The sequence below is a fragment of the Theobroma cacao genome, chromosome 5, assembly GCF_000208745.1.
Source record: "Theobroma cacao cultivar B97-61/B2 chromosome 5, Criollo_cocoa_genome_V2, whole genome shotgun sequence".
NCBI classification, from domain to species: domain Eukaryota; kingdom Viridiplantae; phylum Streptophyta; class Magnoliopsida; order Malvales; family Malvaceae; genus Theobroma; species Theobroma cacao.
Genome location: NC_030854.1, coordinates 6,039,072 through 6,049,338, shown reverse-complemented (window position 1 = coordinate 6,049,338; position 10,267 = coordinate 6,039,072). Strand labels below are relative to the sequence as shown.

The following is a 10,267-nucleotide window of genomic DNA, read 5'->3' as shown; positions in this document are numbered from 1 at the left end:
TTTTATCACTTATTTTTTTATTATTCTAAAATTATTTTTATCAATCAAACGTAAGAATGAATTATAATAATAATTCTTATCTTATTTCATTTCATCAATCAAACTATATAATAACAATTTTATTTTATTCTTACAGAATATTTATTTTATTTAAATTTATTTCATGAACTAGCATACTAGTGATATGGGAGTCACATGATTCTTAGAATTTTGTCTTTACAAAAGGAACCGCAGGAATTGGGAGGGGCATACATACATAAAAACACAGCAGCTACAGAAAAAGGAAGTCTTGGCATGGTGGCCATGTTTGATGTTAAAAGGAAGCATTGCGAACGATTAATGCCAGGGAACTGGGATCCGTGAGTTTGCTGGATGCTTGTGTTTCCAGATAATGTTGAACCTCCAAGAAAGGACACGTCACATGGCCAATTGCTTGTCTATTTGCAATGCATGTAGGACATTTCCCCCTAGTTTCAGGATTTTTGCTTAAGTGGGGAGGCCAAATATGAGTTCATGCTTTCACGCCTATTATTTTATCCCTTATTAAAAATCTTCAATGCCCATTCCCACTTATGTACAAAAAAAGGCATGGCCTAGCTATTCGGAATGGACTCTTCTCCTTGTGATTTCCAAAACTATTAACTATAGTATATTGTATTTATTATTTCTTCGTTCACCTCGATAGTATAAGTAATTTTAAATTCAAAATTTTAGTAACCATTTTTATCAGTATTAAATTCTTAGGCGTGAGAATAACTAATCTATTTATTTTATTTTATTTTGATTTTTATTAAAAAAAGTAGTTTATGCATGTGTGAGTTCCCCATACGTGTCATCAGTGGCGGAGCCAGATTTTCGCGTTTGAGGGGGTGAAAAGTTGAAAATAATATCTATTAAACATTTATATTATAAGTTCAATGTTTGATAAAAATATAAAACAACTTAGATAAAAAAAAATTCATATGAAAATTATATAAATAAATTTTAAAAATTATTCAAAAAAGTCAATTTTAATAATTTATTTAAAAAAATTAACTAGTATAATCATAAATAATTTAATAATGATAATAATCTCAATTTCTAGATAAACTTAATAATAAACAAAAATTAACAAATATAATAACAAAAATCTAAATGGGAAGTAATTTCCTAAAAATATTAAGGTTATCAATAAACAATTCAATGGGGAAACAATTCTCTAAAATTAATAACAAAATTTAAATACAATATTAATGAACAATTCAATGAGGAATCAATCCCAAATAAAAAACTTAATTGTTCACAAGAATCTAAGTAAAAAAAACACACAAAGAATTTGTAGAAAAGCAATCAAGTAATTTCTAAATAAATAAGTAATAACTAATCTTAGGTGCTTAATCAAATCTGTATTTTGTTACTTTTAACAAAAAATGGTTAAAACGGTAAATTTTAAATCAAAATCACAAATAAAATTTATTAAATAAAAAAATTTTAACATTGAAAATATTAAAAATAAAGTAAGTAAATAAATAAAACTTATTAATTATTATGATATGAAAATTGAGTTATTGACTATATGTTTCTTACACAAAGAATGCTTGTAAGCAAAAAAGCATAAAAAATAATTTTTTTATTTCTACAGTATTTGATAAAAAGAAAAGAGAACAAGAAGTAGTGGTTGTAAAGTTTTGAAGAAGTGAGGTTTAAGAATAATTTTATTGTAATAGGTTTTATTTTAGTCTTGTTAAAATTAATTGTTGTGGGCATCACATCAAATAAAAAATTATTATTGAGATAAAATTATAAAATTTTTAAAAAATAAAAATATGTTAAAAAAATTTTAAAAATTTTGTACAGACAAAATTATAAAATTTAAAAAATATAAAGCTAAATTATAAAAAATGTAAAATTGCTAGGGGATGGGGGGCCCTCCCCTCCGCCTCTGCTGTAATTTAATCTTGCAGTTCCAAATATTGAAGAGTGATTATAGGGAAGGAAAGGAATCATACATAGAAGCAGATATGAGATTTGTTACGAGGCTGTTGTCTCGTTTATTCATCTGGGTCATACCTAATGAGCTCCAGCTTTCCTCCTACCCCAACTATCACATTACCTAAACCAATCATGAGCTGCTCAATTGGCTGAAAATAATAATAATAATAATAATAATGGATGATAAGGAAGTCGGCCATGGAACTACTGCTACACAATACAAATGACAAAACCTTGGACATAGCTTAAAAAGAAAAAAACAAAAGACAAAATCTTGTAATTACATTTATAGAAATATTAAATTATTATGAGGCAACAGATGAAATGCATGCACACCAATCAAAATACCAATTTATTTACACTTTTTTCTTCATTAGTTAATGGAAAAAAGTTACAGAAGACACGATCAGTTGGTAGCCTTCTTGTTCTCATCAATGAAATGTTGACAATATGAAACTTTAAAGAAGTGGTTCACTGTATAAAATGCAATAATATATATGATCTATGTGATATCATAATCACGAGATATGGTGTGATTAAAATAAATTAAAATTTCACTTAGATCGATGGATGTAATCTTCAGTTAGTTAATTGCGATTCTTTAGCTTAAGTTGGTGTCATATATATATATTCCATTAGCTACCTGATTTATGATAATTAACCGACTTAATTGATGGGAGGCACCAATTAGATAAGATGTCACACCAGTCCTACTATCATCACAATCAGTACCGCTCTTATTTGGTTGATTAAGAGAATTAAAATATTATGCATCATAACACTTTGATAAATATATAAATTGTCAGATATATCTGACATGTAAAAGTGTATTTTTAGAAATTAAAAAATTTAGAATAATTAAAATACTAAATAGAAAAAAAATTCATTATTCCGTTAACAATTTATATGGAACTTTTTGGATGATAATGGTCGTAAGCTCAAACATTGAGGGAGAAAATATAATTTGTCCATATTTACCAGCAATCTTAATTGCAACAAACATCAAGCAATCAAATCCAAAATAGCAATAGGAGTCCCTTTTTATTTTCTTTTTCTTTGTGTCATTGCTTTTCGCAAAATGGGTGTCAACAAAAGGCTCACATTTTACGTCATGGATGAAGTCTACTTGTAACTCAAATTGGCAAGAAAGAATTCTGTGGGTTCATCTTATTTTTAGAAAATAATAAAAAAAAATCAATATCCTTGACCATATATATATATATATATATATATTATTTATTCTGCAACCTATGTTTCTAATTAAATTGATCCGTTGGGTTCAATAACAGATGGGCAGACGATATGTATATTCAGGAAATCACATGGATCATAGTCAATTCAAGCCGAGAATCATATCAACTGAAACAAACGAATTATATTAAAAATTTCCCTTTTTCAATGTACGTTAGGTAAGTTTAAATTATGGATTTAGTGACTTTTATAAATTACTTATAAGGTTTTCTTTGTTATTACTGATTACACTTTTTTTAAACTAAAAACAAAAAAAAAGGAAAAAAAAATGTAGGAATCAATTTCCTTGATGGTACAAATAATTTGTTTGGAGTTTCATTGTATTTTAGCTTGGAACAGATCATTTCTCTCTCCCAAAAACCCCACCCACAAATGAACAGAGCAAAGCAAGCAGTAGTCAACAACGTTGACGCTCCCTCCAAAAATCATTTCTCTTTCTCTCTCCGTCAAATTCCACATTAAATAAATAAAAAAAAAACACTTGTTTCTTTTATATAAATCTTCTCAAATCTACCTTCCTCCCTCAAACTTTCTGTCTTTCTACTTTTAAGTTTTTTTCTTTGTGCGTACAATGCCACAGGGCAATTTAGAAACCCTTGTTTCTGCCTGCGCCGGCGGCTCTTGCGACAACAAAATCGTCTGCGAGACTTTAGCAACCACCGATGGCGATCCCGACGACCACCAACTCCATACGGCGGACAAACCAGGCGAAGAAGAAATCCCGTCCGATTTCCCGCCAGAATCGTTTTGGTTATCCAAAGACGCCGAGCTCGACTGGTTCGATCAAAACGCTTTCTACGAACGGAAAGAGTCGCAGAAAGGAAACTCAGTTTCGAACTCCACAAATCTTAACCCTAATGTCAACTCAAACTCCAATTCTCAACGCTTTTCGTTGAGGAAATCGAAAGCTTCGATCATCGGATTACCGAAACCGCAGAAATCTTGCTTTGTTGAAACAAAGAACAGGAAGAACGCTAAGCCTGGAAACACTAGATTGTTTCCTAAAAGGTCCGGCTCGGTTAAATCGGATCCGCCCGTTATTGAACCGTCTTCGCCTAAGGTTTCTTGCATGGGAAGAGTGAGATCGAAGCGAGACCGGAATCGCCGACTAAAAAAGAACCTCCAAAAATCGGCCGAAGTCGAAACAATTCAAGAGAAAACGACGAGAAAAAAAGGCGGTTTCTTTTCGAGTTTTCGTGCTATTTTTCGGTCCAATAGGAAAGAACGTGAACTGCACGCTCTTCCGGTAGCGCCATCGCCGCCAAGGAACAGCGACATTAGGACGCGTTTGCCGCCAGATGATCGTGATGCAATATCGATAGCGCCTGAAATTGCGGAGAGTGAACCGGTTCTTGAGCCGGTCAGTATAGGCGGAATGAAGCGGTTCGCGTCTGGCAGGAGATCGGAGCCGTTAATCTGAACCGTGGAAGAAAAAGCTTTTTGTTTTTTTTACTAGTGGTGGGCCATAGCTAATGGCGTGCGTTGGTCTGCCGTCGTGGTTGGGTAACTTGTGGGTCCCGCCCAATGTTTAAATTTTCTTCGCGGTGACGTGGCATGTTGATTAACGGTTTGGTAAGGTAAAAAAAGCACAAATTTTCCAATTCCCCGTCTGTTTTTGTCTTTTTTTTTTTTTAATTATGATTTGTTTTTACTTGATAAGGGTGTTTGTACATATGAGTGATTTTGGCGTGCACAGTTTGTAAATTTTATTGTTACTTTAATAAAAATTTTAGAAGGAACATGTAAGATTCATATAACTATGATTTTTCGATCATTTATCTAGGAAAAAAATTGATTTACAATTATGAAATGGAAAAAAAAATGTAAATGGATTATACTTTTTGTAATTAGTGGAACTTTATAATAAGTGAGAATACACTTGTGATGAAAAGGGAGCATGATTTTAGGGAATTTATGAACGCAGCATTGATCAACAAAACACAACCCCTTTTTGCAGGGGGGAAGAAAGCACTTTTGGCAAGTGAAAAAAGCGTGACATAAAAGCTAAAAAGATGACCAAAAAGGCTTTGGCTGATGTTGATGAGTGCTAATTTAAGGAAATTCATGGGTGAAGTGCCTAAAGTTGGAGATTGCATCATCCGATCTGTTGTTGATCAAAACTTGCCTTTCTACGTTTAAATATTCTTTTTCTCGTATCCAAAGTGTTCAAAACCACGAGTCTTTAATATTCAATTTTCTTTAAAACTCTTATTCGGTTGGGGTTGGGTCATAGTTAAGCACTCCCTGTTTGGTATTTGTTGACTGCTAAGGTGGATGGTATTTGGAAAAATGGTTTAGAATCTTGACTATTTTAGTTTCTTATAGTGTCGTTTTTCACATATTTTCTAACCTTGAAAATGACTGCCTCACCTATCATCATTCTTCATGTTAAATTGTAGCAGCAATAAGTAGCCTGACAAATGACAAATCTTTTCTTAAAATTGGTACCATTTCCTTTTGTGTGTGAAAAATATGCTTGAGATTTCAGTGTATTTGACTGTCACCGCTTCAAGCCCTGTAAGAGTATTCATCTGATTTTGGGGTGATATGAATCTACCAGGCCAGCTTATTTATTGCTCCATCAGCCAAGCTATCAAGTATTTGTCTTGTAATCTATTTCTCTTACTACTTTTCTCTGCCTTTCCCCATGTGTTTTACAAGGTTGAGTAGTTAATGATTGTGATTGAAGCTCTATTGTCTTACTTACATTTACATCACAAGTGAGGACAAAAGCTAGGTAGGTGCCTATTTTCAAGCCGGTAATTTCGGGAATTTATTCTTAGATCCAATAGAGAGCTGATACGATCATTCAGTGTAAAAGTTGATAAGAACGAATAACAAGAAGGCGAATATTGTTCGTCTATCATCCATTTCAAAAGGAGAAAAGTGTAATGCAGGCTAAAGACTTTGTAAAATGCGTCACATGATAAAACACAAGCTTATTTCCCCCCTGTTTGTACCCAATTTCACCGACGATGATTTCATTCAAAAAGCTCATTATAAAGCTCAACCTTTCGGCCATTCATTGCCTGACAAGGCCTTGCGTTTTTCTTACAATCTGACTTCACCGGAGTTTGCAGAGCGGCTATCTGCTCTTTGGAAATCGATCTCACCTGCAAATGTTTATTAGCCATTTTCTGTACCTATGTATACCTTTCTGGACATTCCATACATTAATTTGTACAGGAAAACATACCTTTCCGAGGATGCTCCATGTGACACTCTCCGAGCATGGAGGAGTGGTAAGAGAACCAACATATCTATAGTACTTGCGGCTACTTCGCTTCAATTGCTTGGGATCCATGGTACCAATGGGAATTTCAGCTATTTCATCTGCTTTGCAATGCTCCTTGGCCAACTTATCCAACCCATCCTTAAGCTGAAATCATACATCACAAAATGGATTGAATACCCCATCGCTTTCTTGTTTGATTTTAATTTGTCCATAAAAAAACCCAGAAGTCGAGACCTTTGCTCGAAGGCTGAAAGCTTACAACTAAAAATATTACTAATGAAGAAGATTTATATTTCCTTGCGGTTATTGTAAGGTTTTCTCCTCGAAGGATCAGCAAATTATTGGCGGGTGTGATGGGAACTTTACCTTAGAGATAAATGGATCGGCATCATCTTCTAAGTAGAGTATTGCTACAACTGCAAGGCTGTTATCTTCTGCGCGGTGTACCAAATGAAGCTCAGCAGCAAATCTGTAGCAAACGTGCCAATGTAATTCAACTTCACCGTATCAAAAAGGGGGTTAACATACTCCAGGTATGATATTATTAAACAGAAAAAAGAATATATTAGGACAGTGTTGTCAGGATTGGACCAGAATGGCGATTGGATCAGGAACCTGTTCAACTTTCCAGGCCTAAGTAGATTAAAATAAAGCGCAAAACAGATCGAACGAACAAGTGTTTGAAACTGATTAGATTGGTTCTGTTTCCATCAACATTAGCGAATTGAACTTCCAACTGGTTAATGATTAAAGAAAACTAAAATCATTAAACTAAACAAATGTATGTATTACTATATAATCTGATGATCTAGAGGGTGAGGGAATGGCTTGCATGAGTTTCGGGGGTGGGAAAGAGCCCATTAGATGGAATTGGGTCCATAATGAAAGCATTACTTGAGGCCCAGAGTAAAGTTAGACCAACCCAATACGTAAGATTTCAAAGAGAGAGAAGAGCGTACTGTTGTCCATCAATTCGGTGCTCCGAAGGTAAATGCCAGTGCATTTGTTTGAGCAAGTAGTTTTTGCCATCTATAGATAACTCTCCAGCATATTCCTCGAAACGCAACTGCAACCAGAATTCATCAAACCAGCAAATTAATTAGCATTCATGTAACTGCAAAGGATGTTAAAATTGTTCATTAGTTTTTCCACCTTTAACAAACCAAGAAAAAATGATCAACAACTTTATATATTATATATCAATGCGAAGTGAAAATTATTAGCAACCAACCCCAACATTGAAGCCATTGTTAACGAGGGTAGCATTTGCAGGCTTATAATTCCTGTCTAAAGGTTTCAAGGATCTGTTGGGGACTGTCTGATTCTTCTGAATGTTAATAGGAGACTGCTTTTTCCCTGATGAGCATGCCGAGAACGTTGGATCCAAATTTCCCCACTTGGCGGGGCCATTGTTGCCAGAATAACTGAACTCAATTGCACTAAGCTCTAATCAAGTCAAAACAAAACAAAAGTAAAAAAGAAAAATTCAAGAACTGAGTCAGGTAGAAGAACGTCGATCATTGCAAATGATTTAACAGCGAAACATGATCATACCATCAGTAGCAGAAGCAACGCCAAGAAGAAAAGTAAGCGCCAAGACGGAGAAGGAGATTTGAAGGGCCATTAATAACTGTTGCCAATCTTACACTACACAGCCTTCACCTTGACGAAGAGAAGAAAACTGAAGGAAAGTCTATATTAGCCGATGTTTTATTGCTCAACTTGTGGCTACGGGTTCTAGTCGCCTCCGCAATATAGCTGTTATTTTTAGACAGTTTCTCTGCTAAATATGGCAGAGGCTTCTCGAGAGTTTTGGTGCACCTTGCATTTTGGTATGTCCCTGTCTATTTATACATGCAGTGAGTGGTAATATCCGACTGTCATGTTCTATTAAAAAAACCAAGTCAAACCTTAAATTATTACATAGTTGAATCTTGTCTGTTATCAACTTTGCAGTACTAAGGCTGCAAACATTGGTGATTAGAGGTCGAGTCCATTTAATTCTACAAGTTGGAGACAAAGAATATGTGGGATAATACAAAACAATGAAATGGCTAAAATATTTCCCAGGTTCAAACAAACAGCCCATGCCCCGTGGAATATGTTCACGGGGTTAAACTGAAGCCCTGTAACATTCGGATGCTGAATCAGATCACATCTTTTTTTGTCTATTAAAATGACCTTAAAGAATTAGTTTTTGCTTGGTCAGCTGTTAAGCAGATGATAGATTGAACCAAATTTTTAGGCCTTTGAATTGTGAATAATTCCTAATCATCTCTTTCAGAAGACAAACACATGCAGCTCCGAGAACTATTGAGTGGGTGAGCAAGCCGAAGGCTTGACATCTATTCTGACCACAAATCACATGGATTTTGGTGAAGGCAGATTATAACTTTTGTTTTTGTGGGAAGGCCTCATTTGTGATAAAACAGAATTGTAGTTGGTTGCCCAAAAGGAAGGTCGCCTTTTTTGTTTTCAGAGCAAAAGTTAAAAGTTAAAAGTTAGTATCCCAGCAAATTCTCTTCTCTATAAAGAGTTCTTTAATAAAGTTGATGTAATTGTTTTATCTTTTCAACCTGTTTACTTGTTTTAGAGACCATTTAATGCAATATTCTTAATGAAAAATTATTAAAAACTTTAAGTAATGAACCATAGAAAAGAAGCATGCATGGTTTCATGAAACACAATCAAAGCTAGATAGATTTCACCTATCAGTTCCATAATTAAACTGTTTACCAAACACTTGGTAACAGCAATTGTTTAATGGATTAAACACCAATTTTGGTCTCAGCATCTCAGCACAAAAGCGATTTTTCTCCACTATCTTGTTATTATTATAAATTATTGAAGATGGCCATGATCACTCGAAAGGTCCAAGAGACTCAACACAAAATGCATTAAAGTTGGAGAGGTGGTATCCTTGGGTTAAAAGAGCACTTCCACTCTCACCGTAATATAAACAAGTCTAGGGGCATCAACAATTAATTGGTCCTAGGAAAAGGCAGGATCAAAAACCAAGCCTAAAAAAATGTACTATCGAATGTGATAAAGTTATGGGCCAAATTTAAAGAGGTATTCCATCAGTCAGTCACCCAAACTTTCCCCATCTTCTGTTTTTCCTTTCTGGGGAGCCAAATACAACCTCCCCCTGTTGTATACATGGTTTAATGCCAAGCGGTTGGAACCCACCAATAGGCTACTTAGGCTTTATTTTTTTTAAATTGAGAGTTTTGTTTTCTTTGTGCAACCTTGACAAAGCTCATGACCAAGAAATGCTCAGGTAGAACCCCAAACCTACTTACATGTGATTGTCAAGATTAAAATTCTTTTGCAGTCTCTGGTTTGCTGCGGCTAATGGCCTATATGAAGAAGAATATTAAGTATAAACACTGGCCTAATGCCTGCTCCCGAACTGAAAAGGCAGCAATAATTTTCACTTGAACAGACATTACAAAAGACAAATGTTCTGCTGTTATAAAGAACAAAGCCAAAGAACATCTGCCTAATTGCGATTTTAGTCTAAATTTAAAAGGGGGCAACTAGGCCGTTACGTTGTCACAGAATTACATAGGGATTAATATATCAGTAACTAAAAGATTATATTAAGAACTTGGCACATGATACAAGGGAAATGGAATATAAGAAACAATGGCATCAAGTAGTAGACAATGAATTTACAAAGAGAGAAGCAAATGAAAATGAGAAGCTGCATCACATATTAAGGTGCATAACAATAATTTAAACCATTTATGGAAAAAGAAAAACGTTATGGTACCATTCATGACTCCATGCTACATGATTAAGACTGAA

General features: G+C 34.3%; 2 protein-coding genes across 2 annotated transcripts; one reads left to right on the top strand and one right to left on the bottom strand.

Annotated features, from left to right (window-relative positions):
- LOC18598247 lies at positions 3,583-4,996 on the top strand. Its single transcript, XM_018122264.1, has one exon. The coding sequence runs from the start codon at positions 3,794-3,796 to the stop codon at positions 4,640-4,642; it is 849 nt and encodes a 282-aa protein (XP_017977753.1). The 5' UTR covers positions 3,583-3,793; the 3' UTR covers positions 4,643-4,996.
- LOC18598246 (alpha carbonic anhydrase 1, chloroplastic) lies at positions 6,023-8,283 on the bottom strand. Its single transcript, XM_018122265.1, has 6 exons — positions 8,012-8,283; positions 7,689-7,903; positions 7,417-7,523; positions 6,824-6,926; positions 6,419-6,601; positions 6,023-6,335 (listed from the first exon to the last, which is right to left on the bottom strand). The coding sequence occupies exons 1-6, from the start codon at positions 8,079-8,081 to the stop codon at positions 6,204-6,206; spliced, it is 810 nt and encodes a 269-aa protein (XP_017977754.1). The 5' UTR covers positions 8,082-8,283; the 3' UTR covers positions 6,023-6,203.

Bases quoted from the DNA above. Each gene is read 5' to 3' on its own strand.
- LOC18598247 (XM_018122264.1), top strand. From the start codon at position 3,794: ATGCCACAGGGCAATTTAGAAACCCTTGTTTCTGCCTGCGCCGGCGGC.
- LOC18598246 (XM_018122265.1), bottom strand. From the start codon at position 8,081: ATGGCCCTTCAAATCTCCTTCTCCGTCTTGGCGCTTACTTTTCTTCTT. The intron at 6,602-6,823 runs GTAAAGTTCCCA...GTATGATTTCAG, and splicing joins CCGATCCATTTATCTCTAAG to CTTAAGGATGGGTTGGATAA. The intron at 6,336-6,418 runs GTATGTTTTCCT...AAACATTTGCAG, and splicing joins CATGGAGCATCCTCGGAAAG to GTGAGATCGATTTCCAAAGA.